General features: G+C 48.3%; 1 protein-coding gene across 1 annotated transcript in view; it reads right to left on the bottom strand.

Moving 5' to 3' along the window:
• Window positions 1–16,736, bottom strand: part of TDRD12 (tudor domain containing 12) — a 65,544-nt gene that overhangs the window by 40,258 nt on the left and 8,550 nt on the right. Inside the window, exons 4-8 of the mRNA XM_029924258.1 lie at window positions 16,041–16,160; window positions 13,363–13,418; window positions 12,246–12,331; window positions 5,985–6,174; window positions 4,843–4,935 (exon numbers count right to left, since the gene is read on the bottom strand). Of these exons, the coding sequence (XP_029780118.1) occupies window positions 4,843–4,935; window positions 5,985–6,174; window positions 12,246–12,331; window positions 13,363–13,418; window positions 16,041–16,160 (545 nt within the window). The remainder of the gene's footprint in view (window positions 1–4,842; window positions 4,936–5,984; window positions 6,175–12,245; window positions 12,332–13,362; window positions 13,419–16,040; window positions 16,161–16,736) is intronic.

Raw genomic sequence — 16,736 nt, 5'->3', positions numbered from 1 at the left:
TCCTCAAAAAAGTATCCATAGAACTCCCCTATGACCCAGCAATAGCACTGCTAGGGATTTACCCAAGGGATACAGAAGTGCTGATGCATAGGGGCACATGTACCCCAATGTTCATAGCAGCACTGTCAACAATAGCCAAAATATGGTAAGAACCTAAATGTCCATCACCTGATGAGTGGATCAAGAAGATGTGGTATATATACACAATGGAGTACTACATGGCAATGAGAAAGAATGAAATATGACCATTTGTAGGAAAGTGGATGGACCTTGAGGGTGTCATGCTAAGCGAAATAAGTCAGGCAGAGAAAGACAGATACCATACGTTTGCACTCATAGATCTAACAGGAGAACAGGAGACACCTAATGGAGGACAAGGGGGAGGGGAAGAGGGAAAGAGAGTTGGGGAGAGAGAGAGATGCAAAACTTGAGAGACTATTGGATACTGAAAATGAACTGAGGGTTGAAGAGGAAGGGGGCAGGGGGGAAAAGAGGTGGTGGTGATGGAGGAGGACACTTATGGGGAAGAGCACTGGGTGTTGTGTATGGAAACCAATTTGACAATAAACTATTTAAAAAAAATTAAAAATTAAAAAAAAGACAAACAGCTCTAAAATCAGTAATATAAATTTCAACCTTAAGAAACAAGAAAAAGGAGGACTTCTTCTAAAGTTAGAAGAAATAATAAAAACTAAAGCAAAAACGAATGACACAGAAAAAGAGGAAAACAATCAAGAAAATCAATAAAACCAACAGCTGGTTGGTATTAGTTGGCTCAGGCCATAACAAAATACAATAAACTGGTGGCTGAAACAACAGAAAGTTATTTTCTCACAGTTCTGGAGGCTGGGTGCCACTTATTTGTTCATGGTGAGAGCTATCTTCCTACCTTGCAAATGGCTTCCTTCTTTTGTATCCCCTTATGGAGGAGAGAGAGTACTCTGGCGTCTCTTCCTCTTCTTACAAGGGCACCAGCTCTATCGGGCTAGGGCTCCACTCTTATGGTCTCATTTAACCTAATTACTTCTTAAAGACTGTATCTCTAAATCCAATCACACTGGGGTCAGGGCTTCAACATATGAATCTGGGGAGCACACAATTCAGTCCATAGCATAGATTTAAAAAAAAAAATCAACAAAACACTAAGCCTCTATCAGGCTAAGAAAAACATAGAGGAAACAAGTTACAAATAGCAGAAATGAAAGAAGAGACATCACTACAGGTCCCATGGACCCTGAAAGGATAAAAAAGGAATACTGTCAACAACTCTATGCCCACAAATTTGGTAACACAGATGAACTAGACCTATTTCTTGAAAGACAAAGTCTGCCAAAACTCACACAATTCAGTCTTAAAACTGGTAGGTGGGGCAGAAAAAAGGGTACCTGGTCTGTGCTGGTGGAGAGACCTTGGTGATGACAGCACAGGGTATCAGCCCAACCAAGTAAACTTAGGTAAGCACCTGAGGGAGGGTGGGGGGAGGAGGAGAGAGGCTCCCAGCCGAGAAGAGGGAGAAGGGTGCCTTTGCACGGGTGGGAGGGAGGAGCATCCCCACAGGGGAGCGCAGACCCCGAGTGGAGGTGGATCTAGGTCTGAGAGAAATGAGGAATGCATCCACAGGCGCTGTGTGTGGCGGAGGGAGGGTACCACCCTGAGCGGGGTGAGTGATGGGGTGCCGTCAGCAAATGGAGTGAGGAATGTGTCTATGCAGAAAGCGTGGTAGTAATGATAATAACCAGTTACTTATAAAACCAAAGAGTAGTTCCTTATATAGGAGGACTGACCCCAGAAGTAACCACAGTAGGGATAACAGAAGGTAGGAATCTCGGTCACAGAGGGTATAACAAATTTGGGAGGGAGTAAAGCTAGAATAAATCCAGCAGCAGGATCACAACTGGAAGTGTGGGTGTGAACTCCTGGTTTTCTGTACATAGATTACAGACGAGGTAAACAGAGATAAAAATAGAGATGTAAACCTCTGCAGGCACATGTACACATACACAGAGTCCTCAGCTCTGTCCACAGAAGGGCCTGGGAGCAGTAACACCACAACAGAAACGAACACCCGTAGCTCCCAGATCTTGGCTTCAGAATGTCACTCTCCATTAAAAAAGCCAGAGCAACTTGGAGAAATGGTTGACTTCAGGGTTTCAAACAGGAATCCATACGAATATGAATCAATGAGCAAATAAAAAGGAATGGTATATTTCTGTTTCATGATAGCAGCCTACAAAATATTTACAGGATGAAGAGTAAGCCTGGCAGATGCTACCTTAATTAAGCAAGTAAAGGAAGCAACTCATCCGTAATGGGACAAATCAAAGTTTGTGTCACCTGGTGAGACGGAATAAGATGGACACGCATCTCTTCTGAGGTACCCCTGCCACAGCGGCATACGCTGAATCTGATCATGACAAAAACACCCTCTACGACTGAGAGACAGTCTACAAAACAACAGGTCTACAGTCCTCAAAGGGGTCAAGGTCATGAAAGTCAAGGGAAGACGGAGGAACTCTCCAGACTAAAGGAGAAGAGAGATGGAACCGCTAAGTGCAGTGAGGGATGCTGAGCCGCACCCTTCCGCCGCCACAAAGAAATCGAGTGGCCGAACCTGCGTGGGGTCTGAGGCGCACGCGATCACGACGTGTCGATGTTAATTTTCCGACTCTGCCGGCTGCGCTCTGAGTATTTTTGAGAATACCTTTGTTTCCAGGAAAAACACACTCAACTACTGGGGAGAGATCCCGTCAGCAGCTTAATTCTCACGTGCTTTCCAAAGAGACTTCTCTGTCAAGGTCTCCAACTTTTCTCTAAGTCTGTGATTATCCTAAAATAAAAATCTCATGGAGAAAAGGAATACAAGCCCCATGAAAGCAGAGACCTGCTCCCTTCCCTGCTAAGTCCCTGCAACAGTCCTGACGCCTGAGTAGTAATGAGCGTCTGATGGATAAATACACACGATCAGGGGTGTGAGCTAGTCCGTCACAGAAGTCAAGACTGTCTAGAACGGATAAGCCTAGAAATAGCAAATTAATCATAACTGTTTCAAAATTTGGAAATAACACCAAAATAAGGGTGTAAGGGGTAAGATACAGGTTTACCTCTAGGGAACGGCCTGGGCTGAGGAGAGGCTGGAAGGAGAAAATTACTTTCCATTATTCTTGAACTATTTGACTGTAATACTGTAACCAAGTATTAACAAAGTATTGTACTTTCATTAAACAAATATAAGGCAACTTCAAGGAGAAGTACTACCAAAGAGTTAAAATACAGTTGCGGGGTGCCTGGGTGGCTCACTTGGTTAAGCTTCTGACTTCGGCTCAGGTCATGATCTCACAGTTCAGGAGTTTGAGCCCCGAGTCGGGCTCTGTGCAGAGAGCTCAGAGCCTGGAGGCTGCTTCCGATTCTGTGTCTCCCTCTCTCTGCTCCCCCGCTCACACTCTCTCTCCAAAATAAATCAACTTTACAAAAATACAGTTGAAAACCTCACTATGATCACAGGGAAAGGGAAACCTTTGTTTGGACAAGTAACACTAATCATTTCGTTTTTCACATGATAACCAGTTACATCCACATCAGCATTTCTTTAGTTTCCCATCAATCTTTTCCTTTTCAAAGGCATGCGGAGTCTATCCCAACATGGACTACAATAAGGAAAAATGGGAACTGTTACTGCCCAGAAATTTGGGGCTGCTTGAAATAATGATATATCCACATGACAGAAAGCTGTGCAGCGATTAAGCATAACGTAAAACGCCTGGTATTTTCCCACTCTGGTGGCAACAGGCACGTATTTTTATTTCCACCCCGTCGGTAACAGGGGCTCCTTTTAGCAGGAATTCTCATCTGGGAGACCTGCACAAGGCACATCACAGCACGGGGTGGGCGCCACATGTGCCCAAGTCTGCCATAGGCCAGGCGCCGGGCCGCGTAAGCTCTGCATGCGGGTCAAGTCACTGGGATGGAGCAGTGCCTCCCCACGTCACACAGGAGAGGGGGCCCCTGATACCGCACTGTCTCACGCCAGAGCTCCTATCCTTAACCCACGTGATCCTGGACACATCTGAGCTAGAGAGAATTTCATCCACATGTAACCGAAAAACAGTACACAGACGTATGTATAGCAGAATCCCATTTCCGTAAGATAAAAACGCCATACACGCCCTCACAACTGGAAACTCCGGAAAGAATGACTCTGGAAACTCTTTAGTAAGTAGCTACTAAAGATGGCAGGTTTTTAAACTCTGAATATCTGTATTTCTCTATGAGAAACAACATTACCGAAGTCATTTAAAATAACGCTAAATGGAGGGAATCGTTTCATCGGCGAGAGCTTTAGCTTAGCTGCGTGACAACACCCCGCAGGCACACGTGTGTCCAACGGGAGAGGCAAGTAAGGGAGTGGCAGAGGAATTACCACGGGGGGAGCCAAAAATCAGAGGAGCTGGCAGATCCCACTCTTGCCCCTCAAGTCCCATCCAGTATGTACGCCCGAGGCAGGGAATTACAGACTGGGTATTCTTACCCACATACATGCCTCTCATTCTTATGTGCGCTGCTGCTTAAAATAAAAATCGATCACAAACCCGTATGTGTACTCAGGGAACAAATGATAATCACTGGTGGGTGGGCCTCAATGAACCATTTTTACGTGTGATGCTGGTACGTACGTTCTTTCAATTCAGTAAACCCTCTAAGCAGGGACTGCGAGGCCAGCGTCCCAAGCGGCTCCGAGAGATCGAGACAGAGTTACCACAGCCCTTCCACACAGCCCGGGAGCCCTTCAGAGAGCCGAGTGCTTTCCTACACTGCCCATGACACACCACAAGCTCGTAAACTTACCCAGGACCACAGCAGTCGGCCCAAGGCCACCAGCACCACCCTTGGGCCACGGATGCTGACGAGACTGAGCCAGAAAAGTCACACCATGGGAACCTGACAGAGAGAGCACAATTCAGGATTAAAGCATGAAAGAAACCCAAACTACAAATGCAAATTCACTGGCCTACTACTTCAGCTCTCGCTTTTGCTGGAAGGTCAGGGGGGGCCTATGTCGGGGCAGGAAAGCCATGTGAAGGAGCTAAGAAAAACGGAACTGAGAGAGAAACATATAAAGGTGTTTCCACAACCCACGACAGACTGTTCTCAGATCTCCCTGCTAGTAAATAGCACTTTTCAAAAGTGTGCCTACTTGTGGGGAAGAGCACTGGGTGTTGGATGTAAACCAATTTGACAATAAAATATTAAAAAAAAAAAAAGTGTGCCTAAAATGGCGTGCCTGGGAGGCTCAGTAGGTTAGGCGTTTGACTTCGGCTCAGGTAATGATCTCATGGCTTATGGGTTTGAGCCCTGCATCAGGCTCTGTGCTGACAGCTCAGAGCCTGCTTCGGATTCTGTGTCTCCTCCTCTCTCTGCCCCTTCCCTGCTCAGACTCTCTCTAAGAGAAGTAAACATTAAAAAAAAAAAATTAAGTGGGGTGCCTGGGTGGCTCAGTCGATTAAGCGTCTGGCTTCGGCTCAGGTCATGATCTCACAGTTCGTGGGTTCGAGCCCCACATCGGGCTCTGTGCTGACAGGTAGCTCAGAGCCTGGAGCCTGCTTCAGATTCTGTATCTCCCTCTCTCTCTGACCATCCTCTGCTCGTGCTGTCTCTCTCTGTCTCTCAAAAAAAAAAAAATTAAGTGTCTAAAATGGTAGACATATGACCCTGCTTTAGCGATATCTTTAAATTATGAACTTAGAGACTTCTGAAAATGTAGCTCCATGTTAATAAGAAATTGAGAACGGTTTTTTCCTGGTCTCATAACAATAAACATCCTATTGATAGGATCTCAAAATGTGTCACAAAATCACTAAAATTAAAGTTAAAATTTTAAATTCAGAGTCTGGGTCTCTGCTCTATATGGGGAAAGTAGGCATGAGTACAGTGAGATTCACACAAATAAGACAGTTAAAAAAAACCTGTGTTGATGAGGGTGCACTCACTTTCTGTCCCCGGAGAATCTCTTCCTTGCAAAAACATTGGCCAAAGAGTAAGTGCTGGATTGAGTTTACTGGAAAAGGACGCAGGCTTTCTACTCAATTGTAGCTTCTCTACAGAATGAAGGTTTTTATTCTCCTTGGGTGAAATGTAACGAGCAAAGTTCTTCGCAACCAGATCGTCGTTAACACAGACCTGTGCAATTTCGGACATTTCATGAATAAGACAAACAGAGTCAAGTAAGTTACTGTTCAGAAGATAATCCAAACTGAACTCCAAATTTCAAATCTTCAGAAAAAATTATTTTATAGGACATAATTAGATAGAAACCAATTTCTGGACTTTTGCCCTGGCGATGATGAATAGATACTTCTGACCAGTCCTGCTGGTTAAGAAAAACAGGAAGAATATGCACAAGATAGAAAAAATATCTTCTTGTAAGCACTGGAGAGCTAGCATGACTTTGCCAAGCAAGGATTTGGGGGTTCGCAAAGACCATGCATGAGTCACAAAAGGAGAAATTGACAAGGGTGCCGGGGGGCTCAGTTGGTCATGATATCAGGGTCCGTGGGAGTCGGCTCTGCGCTCACAGCGTGGCGCCTGCTCGAGCGTCTCCCTCTGCCCGTCCCTGCTTGTGTACTCAGACGTGCACACATTCTCTCTCGCTCTCAAAATAAATACACTTTAAAAAGGAAAACTGGTACTTCAGACTTCATCAGATTTAAAATTTGTTTAAAATTTTTTTTAACATTTGTTTTTGAGAGACAGAGACAGAGCACAGTAGGGGAGGGGCAGAGAGGGAGACACAGAATCCGAAGCAGGCTCCAAACTCTGAGCTGTCAGTACAGAGCCTGATGCGGTGCTTGAACTCACGGACTGTGAAATCACGCCCTGAGCCAAAGCTGGATGCGTAGCCAACTGAGCCACCCAGGTGCCCCTAAAATTTCTGCTTTTCCAAAGACACTGTTAAAGAGGAAGAGCAGGGGCACCTGGGTGGCTCAGGCAGGTAAGTGTCCAACTCAATTTCAGCTCAGGTCATGATCTCATGGTTCTTGGGATCAAGCCCCCCCACATTGGGCTCTGTGCTGACAGCTTGGAGCGTGCCTGGGATTCTCTCTCTCCCTCTCTTTCTGCCCCTTCTCCACTTGTGCTATCATAAATAAATAAATAAGCAATATTTTTTAAAAAGAGATGAAAAGCAATCTGCAGATAGGGAGAATTTTTTTTTATGTTTGTCTATTATTGAGAAAAAAAGAACATAAGCAGGGGAGGGGCAGAGAGAGGAGGAGACACAGAATCTGAAGCAGGCTCCAGGCTCTGAGCCGTCAGCACAGAGACCAAGGCAGGGCTTGAACTCACAAACTGAGAGATCATGACCTGAGCCAAAGGTGGAAGCTCAACTGACTAGGCCACCCAGGTGCTCCAAGGAAATATTTTTTAAATCTTCTCTCTAGATGGACATGTATCCAGAATGTATAAAGAACTCTCAAAACTCAATAAAAAGATGGCAAACAACCCATTTTAAAAAGGGTAAAATACAATGGAATCTTACTCAGCCATAAAAAGGATAAGATTTTGCCATTTGCAACACCACTGATGGACCTAGAAGGTATTACGCTAAGTCAGAGATAAGACATAGGCTGTATGGTTTCACTTATATGTTGAATGTAAAAAAACCAATGAGTAAACAAAAAACAGAAACAGAACCGTAACTACAGAGAACTGATAGTCCCCAGAGGGGATGGGGAAAAGGGAATGTACAAAACGAGGGGAAGGGAGTGGGAGATACGGCTTCCAGTTATGGAATGAAAGAGTCATAGGAATAAAAGTTTCATGGGGAATATCGTCCACGGTATTGCAATAGTGTTGTGCGTGACACACGGCCGGGGAGCAGAGCGGTGCAGGCTGTGAAATCACTATGCTGTACATCTCAAACTGATGTAATGTTATGTACCAACTATATTTCAATTTAAAAGGTTATCAAAAATGGGCAAAAGATCTGAATACTTCATCAAAGAAGATACATGGATTGCAACAGCCTATGAGAAGACACGCAACATCACCGGTCACTAGGGGAACGAAGAGTTAAACCACGAGATCCCACCACACCTACACACCCATCAAAGTGGCCAGACAAGCGTTGGAGAGGAAGTGGAGGAACCAGAAGGCTCAAACATTGTTCACGGGATTGTAAAATAGTCAACCACTTTGGAAAACAACAGGCAATCTCTTAATACCTACACCACCACCCAGAAATTTGACTCCTAGGTATTTGCCCAAGAGAAATGAATTCATGGGTTCACAGGAAGAATGGCACATAAATATTCACAGGCTTTTCTAACAGCTCCAAACTGGCCAAAACTCAAATATCCACAAAGAAGTGAACAAATACACTGTAATATATCCAGACAATGGGAAAGTATTTGACAATAAAAGGGATAAGGTGGATATAAGCTAAAATAATTCTGCTGAGTAAAAAAAAAAAAAAAAAAAAGCCAGGTAGGGGTGCCTGGATGGCTCAGTCAGTTGAGCATCCGACTTTGGCTCAGATCGTGATCTCATGGTTTGTGGGTTCAAGCCCCGCATCAGGCTCTGTGCTGACAGCTAGCTCAGAGCCTGGAGCCCGTCTTCAGATTCTGTGCCTCCCTCTCTCTCTGACCCTCCCCTGCTCATGCTGTCTCTCTCTCTCTCTCAAAAGTAAATAAAATATTAAAAATTTAAAAAAAAAGCCAGGTAAAAAAAGAAAAAAACACCTTGTGCTTCCTTAGAGAGCTGGAACTGGATGGTGCGCCCTGTTCTTCTTTTCCTGAAAATGTTGATCTCATGCACCTGCTCTAAGTTCTCTGTGCTAATAAGCATGCCTCTGCTCTCCCCCACCGGGAAGTAAGAACAAGTTAGCCATCTGCACAGGGCCACACACAGAGGGAAAGAGACCTGCTGGAAAAGCATTAAGAAAGAAGTCTGTAAAGAACTTGTTTAAAGATTTTGACAAGACCGGCCCAAGAGCCCATGTTTTGTTACTTTTACCAAAGAGAAAAATAAGCAAGGAAATATAAAATAAGCGATGTGAAATTGACAAGGATGTGGGGGGACCCAAAATGCTCTGCAAAGAGTAACAAATGAACCTCACTGCAAGTGAGTAACATCATCACAAGGAACAGGGGTGGGGAAGAAAACCTCCGCCCTGAGTGGCCTTGGAATAGTTTTGGTTGCATGCGCTAAGGCCAAGCGCAACCTTGTTTTTCATAGGATTGTAGGTGAGCAATTCCAGAATTCCTTCTCTGTGAAAACTAGGATTAATCAAGTGAGTGCACAGGCTTCCTGCTGTCGGGAACAGGTGTCCAGAAGAGCAACGGGGACGCCAGAAAGAACCCTGTGAGGCTGGACTGGAATGAGAGACGCAGCGCGGTGTGTGCAAGGATGTGTGCACGTGCACGTACTTCCTAACTGTCTGCAGAGGCGGCCTACCGTCACTGACCCCCGGGAGCCATGAGCACACCTCGTGCCCTGGGCTTGCTCTCTGAATGCCATTCTTCCTCAAGAAGCAGCTGATTCCAGAGCTGGGCTGGAAAATGACAAAATTAGCCTAGAGCATCTCATGGTACCAAAAAGTAGAAGTTTTCAACAACGATGGGGTACACTGAAAGGACGCACAAGCCACTCTGAAGCTGCTGCTACTGGCCAAATCCGTGAATTTGGGCAAGGAAATAAGGACAGTAATGGACTATATCCCCTAGAGTGAAACACACAGCCCAGTTACTGAATCAATTAATAAAAGGGGGCAGAAGGGCCAGTTCTTCTTTACAGAATTCTAATCAAAACAATGTAGGCCTGGGCACTGGAGGGGCTCTGGAGTTTAGTGTCCAACTCCAGCTCAGGCCATGATCTCAAGGTCCATGGGTTCGAGCCCCGAGTCAGGCTCTGTGCTGACAGTTCAGAGCCTGGAACCTGCTTCAGATTCCATGTCTCCTTGTCTCTCTGCCCCTCCCCTACTCATGCTCTGTCTGTGTCTCTCAAAAACGAATAAATGTTTAGAAAATTTTTTAAATTTAGAAGGCCTGACAGAAAGGGGCAAGCACCACAGAAACAAGAATTGCAGGCAGAATCACTGAGGGGTATTTGCACAGCCCCAGAATATCTCCCCGTAAGATACTTAACAACTTCAAAAAATGTTTTTAATGTTTTTATTTATTTTTGAGACAGAGAGAGACAGACAGCATGGGCAGGGGAGGGTCAGAGAGAGAGGGAGCCACAGAATCTGAAGCAGGCTCCAGGCTCCGAGCTGTCAGCACAGAGCCCGACACGGGGCCCGAAACCACGAACTGTGAGATCATGACCTGAGCCCAAGTCGGACGCTTCACTGACTGAGCCAGGCGCCCCAATACTCAACAATTTTGAAGGGAAAAAGCAGTAACTGCACAGGCACACCTGGCGGATGCCACCCTGACCAGGCGATCCAGGTGAGCCTGACCAGTAGCACCACATATCCACACCGGAAGCCCCCTGCGAGGATGCAGACAAGGGCACGAGGGTCACTTCTGCAACATTCCTGCCCCAAATGTACCACCTCAATCTATTCACATCATGGAAACCCAAACTGAGCAACATTCTACAAAATAACTGAACAATGCTCCAGAAGGGTCAAGGTCTTAGAAGATGAGGGAAGACTGAGAACTACCCCAGACTGGAGGAGCCTAAGGAGAGAGTATGGGATCCTGGATCGGGTCCTAGAGCAGAGGAAGGAAATTAGGGGGGAAATGGGCAAAATTCAAATTAGGTCTGGGGGTACACTAAAACAGCATCTGAGGGGCACCTGGGTGGCTCCAGTCAGTTAAGTGTTTGACCCTTGATTTTGGCTTAGGTCATGATCTCACAGTTCATGGGTTCAAGCCCTGTGTCAGGCTCTGGGCTGATAGCATGGAGCATGCTTACGATTCTCTCTCCCTTTCTCTCTGCCCCTTCCCCCACTCACATGTGCATTTGCACTCTCCTTCAAAATAAATTTTAAAAATCTTTTAATTTTTAAAATGTTTTATTTATTTTTGAGAGAGAGAGAGAGAGAGAGAGACAGCATGAGCAGGCGAGGGTCAGAGAGAGAGGGAGACACAGAATCCAAAGCAGGCTCCAGGCTCTGAGCTAGCTGTCAGCACAGAGCCTAACATGGGGCTCGAACCCACAAACCGTGAGATCATGACCTGAGCTGAAGTCAGACGCTTAACCAACTGAGCCACCCAGGTGCCCCAATAAAATTTTTTTTTAATGTTTATTTATTTTTGAGAGAGACAGAGCATGAGCTGGGAAGGGATGGAGAGAGAGGAGACACAGCATCCAAAGCAGGCTCCAGGCTCTGAGCTGTCAGCACAGAGCCCGACGTGGGGTCCAAACTCATCAACTGTGAGATCGTGACTTGCACTGAAGTTGGACACCTAACCAACTGAGCCACCCGGGTGCCTCAATAAATATTTTTTTAAAAAAATAAGTCCATGGTTAAGATGTCTTCTGTCGCTGCATCTTTTTGCCCTGTGCCACCCTTGTGCACCCTTGTGCAGAGCAAGGGGGCAGCCACCCTAATGCCAACAGGCGACAGCCAGGGCAGGGACCTCACGTTGTGCCCACCTCCTCGCTACATTATCTGTTTTCTACAATGAGCACATATTACACAACAGGGAAAATTATGGGGAGAGAAAAAAGCAGTGAACTCAAACCATGCCAAATATGTGTACTTATAAAAATTAGCCCTAGGGGGCACTTGGGGAGCTCAGTTTAGCATCTGACTCTTGATTCTGGCTCAGTCGGTGAGGTCACAGTTCACGAAATGGCGGCCCACGTCGGGCTCTGTGCTGAGAGCAGGCAGCCTGATGCAGGGCCGGTGCGCACGAACCTCGTGACCGTTACCTGAGCCAGCGTCAGACGCTCAACAGACTGAGCTACCCAGGAGCCCCAACTTCTTTATTTTTGTAGAGTTTACTTACTTACTTTGAGAGCGTGTGAGAGCGGGCACGTGTGTGTGGTGAGGGGCAGAGAGAGGAGGTGAGAGAGAATCCCAAGCAGGCTCCATGCTGGGCACAGAGCCCCACGTGGGGCTCCATCTCATGATCTGTGTGATCGAGCCCTGAGCGGAGACTGAGGTGGACACTTAACTGACTGAGCCACCTGGGGCCCTTATGCATGAATGACGTTCTTCTCCTTAGTGTTCACACTGTTTTATTAAAATAAAAAATTTAAATAATGATAATGGATTTTATAAATGCAATTCTTTCACTTACTTTTTCATTTTTTATAGTTACATAAAGGTAGACCTCAAAAGTATCTTCTTCCACAGCACACAACTTGGCTTCCACCTGGGTAGTTGCTAAACAGCACGAACGAACAAACGTAAATGATGAGCTGAAATCAAAAGCATACTTGAAGCAATTACACTCCACCTACTAATCTGTACTAACCACTTAGCACCACCAGCACCTCCACGGCCAGCAGCTTCCCCTGGGGGGCGGGGGGCGGGCAGAGACAGAGGCTCTCCCAGCCTGCAGTCAGCCCCGCGCCCTCCATCCGCTGCCCCTGCCAACACCTTGAGCAGCTCCTGGCCACCTTCCCTTCCAGTGCCCCCCAAATCCACCCACTCAGTCCCTCGCCTGAGTCACTCCACACTGCCCGACGCCTTGTCCATCGGAGCTCTCGGCCCCTCTCGGAGACCCAGGAACCCACACCGCAGCTCCAGGCTTGGGCACCTTCAGGCCCCATGCGAGGTCCATCACAAATGTGTTTCATGTCACCACTCTCACCGTCACATACGGGCGAGGAGCCTGGGCTCACGGAAGGCTGCAGGGCAGGATGCAACCCCCGGTGCTCTGCTTCCTCCACCCCTGTATCTCCCAGCGTCCCCCAGTACTCCAGAGCCGGAGACCTCCCAACCTCTCCTCTCTCCCAGCATCTGGCTCTCCCTTTGCCCAGACAGCGGGCCGGTGCAGGGGAGGGGCCGGGACCGCAGCAGGCGCCAGGCAGCAGCCCAGGCATTTCACGCCTTAAATCAGCAGTGACGATCATTACGCACCACTGAAAAAAGCGAGGCCTTCCATCAGTTGCTGGCTTAGTGACGTGCACGGACCCGTATTTTGCAGCACACGGCTTCCATGCACACCAAGGCCCAGGCCTCACTGTGGGGGACGGGGCCTCCCCCGAACAGCCCCTCTGACATGTCAACTCTCCGTTACTGACAGCCACACCCACCCACAAAGTTTCAGGGGCACAGAGTCACTGTGACTCGGGCGGAAGGGGCGCTAGGTGACAGATGGACACGCACATCCCGAGCCCCTCGCCAACCGAAAGATAACCCCGCTGGGTGTCCGCTGAAAGCAGGCTGCGGCGGCCACGCCCCTGCCTTACCTTTCAGGATGTTCTGGAAGTACTGGATCGCGGCGCTGTCCCACTTCTTGGCAGGTCTGGAAAGTAAACAGAGGCCACCTTACCAAACACAAATGTGCGGCTGGGACCCCAACATCTCGTAAGCCAAGCCACTGCTGGCTGTTTCTGACATTACATGGTGAACGCGCGACGCGGTGCTGGGGAGCTGGGCCCGGCTCTGCTTTGGGGGTGATGATCCCAGCCACGCCCCGAAGGGGGCTCCTCCTGCCGCCCACCCAGGGCAGGGCCTCACGGAGAACAGGCCCGTCTAGGGGCTCCTGAGCAGCCCACGCCCACCACCAGTGCATCGCTGGTCCCAACACCAGTGTCCCCAGTGACCTGGGATATGTCTCCCCAGCCAGAACACAAGCTCCTGGGGCAGGGACGCTGAGTGTGCAGCGCTCCCTACGTGGTTAGACCAAGATGGTTGGGGGGGGAGGTGGCCATCAGTGCCTCACGCCATTCCCACCCTGCCGGCTTTCTCCCTACCACCTTGCCCTGTCCTGTGCTTTGGAAAGAAAATCCTAAGCACAGCTGTAGGCGGTGGAAGACAAGGAGAAACCAGTATTTGGAAGCAAGGAGCAAAAATAACGGAAGTAAGGGTGGAGTGACAGGTTTTCTGCTTCTCTGCTGGTTTCATTCCCAGAGCCACCCCCACCAGGCTCCACCCGCTGCTTTAAGGATCAAATGAGGTAATGTACATAAAGCCCCCAGCCCCATGCCTGGGCCAAGAGACTATTTTATTTTTACTAAAACAGATAGTAGGCACATTATTTCAAGAAAATCAAAGAGTTTCTAAAAGGAGACAAAATAAAATTGGGACAGTGCTTTCCAAAACCTTGCCACACACACAAAAATGACCTAGTAAATTTTAAAAAATGAAAGAAAATGGCCTAAAAGGAAAAACTCAATTTGGCTATTACAGGTACACCAATCATTCAGTCTATCTGTCTCCTTCTCAAAGAATAACCACATGAAGAGATACCCAACTTTGTAAGTCAGAGAAATACAAATTAAAAACAAAATACCATTTTCACCCAGCAAATAAGCAAAGATTTACAAAGCCTGGCGGTAGTCAGCTTGCACAGGAAAAGAGCACCCTACACCCCAGGGACGCGCGCACGAACGGCTAGGCCTCCTGGACGACCATCTGACAAAATCTAAAGAGACTAAAACACATACGGACACAGATGTTCTAGATGAAGCGCAAACACGAAGGGACCACGTGTGCCTGCACGGAGCGGGTGTCCGAGGCTGGGGAAGGTGCCCGAGGGGCCCGGCGGTGCTGGAAGGTGGTGACGCAGTCGGGGAGGACGAGAACCGGTCTGCCTGAGAGGCAGCGGGGCGTGGACAGAGCGGCCCCGACGTCAGCCGTGGAGGCGAAGGAGCTGGCTGCTCTGGGAGTGGGACGGGGTGGGGGGAGGAAGGGGCTGCTGCTGCGTGGGGGACCCACTGTCCCACCGTCTCTGAGGGCAGAGGTGGCGTGGGCCGGCGGCAGGGAGCCTGGCGGGGCACCCCGGCCTCGGCAGGGACAAGCTGGCTCACAGTGCGGCCTCTGAGGCCGGCCACAGGCGCTGCACTCACCCTCTCAAGGGAACCACAGGTGCTGGGGGTGGGGGCAGTGGGAGCGGAGGGTCTCCACAGATCCCACAAGCATCCACAAGAGGGGTGGCCTCCCCGTTCAGAGAACACAGTGCAACACCACCAGGACGTGACAGTTAAGCCTGAACTGTGCCGGGCCTTCCGCTTTTTCTTCCCACGATGCCACAGTCCTGGGGGGGGTACCAGGTGGAGGGGCAGGGCTGCCCCAGGACCGCAGGCGGCACTTGGCCAAGACAGCGGAGCTCACAGCCATACCCCTGCCACGGTACTGGCCAGCGCAGGGACCCATCCTGCACAAATTTGGCGACGTGGCCCAACACTAGGAAAACGCGGCAAAGGTGGATGATATGTGCGCGTACGTGCGTGCGTGTAACTCTCTCCGTGCCCCTGGGTTTCACGGGCAGTTATCTGCAGTCTTACGGGAATGTTCAGCGCACAGTGCTCTGGAAACACTAGCTGGCTCTCAAGAGGGGAATGGTGAAGTACAGCAAACAGCCAGTTACGTTCACCACGGAAAGTCCAACAGTAGAAGGTAGTACACGTCTTAGCAAAGTGCTTCAGCACACATTCTTAGGTTAAATGTGCAGAGAAGGCAGTGTGTTCTAATTTTCATGAAAAGCTCCAGGCAAATGAACACGTATGAAGTGCTGAATGAGATCTGCAAATTCAGAGCCTGCACGGGTCACAGAGGCCTGGGTGGGGAGAGGGGCTGGTGGGCTTTTTTTTTTTAATCCTCCAAGAACCTCTGTTCCAATGTTTCTCTTTACAGTTAATTTACTACTTTTAGTAAATTAAAGAAAAGAGAATCGCACAGAGCTTGGGCTCCCCTGGAAGCCCCCTCAACTGCCGCCTCTGGAGAGGGAGCTGCGCAGGGAACTCGGCTGCACGGCCGGGTTCCAGGCTCCACACATGCCGACTTACAAGATGCCTCGTGAGGAACAAAGCGGCTTCTAGAATCACTCAGCGCTACTCCAAGGGAACAGATTCACTATAAACATCCTCCTCTTGATTTCGTGACTTTTACCCACGATTCGGCATCTGTGATGGGCGGTACTTACACAATCTCAGCGCTGTCTTCGCAGAAGTTAATGTGTAACGTGACTGGCTTCGTGCAGTACAGTCTGAATTTTTTCGCGCGGTAGGGAAGCTGCATAAACGTTTCTACAGCAACTCGGATGCTTAACGGCAAAACAGAAAACAGCCCCATTACATATGGAACTTACATATGAGGTATTTCTTTAAAGCACACTAATGTGATTGACACACCTAAAACACACAAAAACCAGTGCTTTCTGTTTCTAACACAGCCACCGACAGCAGGAAGTAACTGGCAGACATTTGCTCAAGTCGGTCGGGGGGGCTGGTTCTTGGGGTGCAGAGTAAGCACAGATACGTGAATAGTATGAAAGTGGATACTCAGTGTATCTGCTGTTAAAATTTCACGGTGTGGGGGCGAGAGGTACTAGAAAAATTAGGTCTAACATGGCTCCTCAGACTGAGAAACCCTAGGAAACAATGCACAACCTCGAAGTCGATTCAACTTAAGATTTTTACACATCAGTTTCAGTACACAACCAGAATTACCTTAAAGTTTCTGTAACTGAGCAGAAACGCACTGGGTTTTTGAGCAGGTGTTTTTTAGTTGGTGTTCATCAACTCTGCACAGAGGGACTCAGACGAAACACGCTGTTGGGCACTTCCACTCTTCAGGCAAACCACAGACGACTTGCAGGTACCGTTTCGACAGAAGCGGG

This window comes from Suricata suricatta, chromosome 16, assembly GCF_006229205.1.
Source record: "Suricata suricatta isolate VVHF042 chromosome 16, meerkat_22Aug2017_6uvM2_HiC, whole genome shotgun sequence".
NCBI lineage: Eukaryota > Metazoa > Chordata > Mammalia > Carnivora > Herpestidae > Suricata > Suricata suricatta.
The sequence above is the reverse complement of the archived record's forward strand: the minus strand, read 5'-3'. Positions and strand labels throughout refer to the sequence as shown.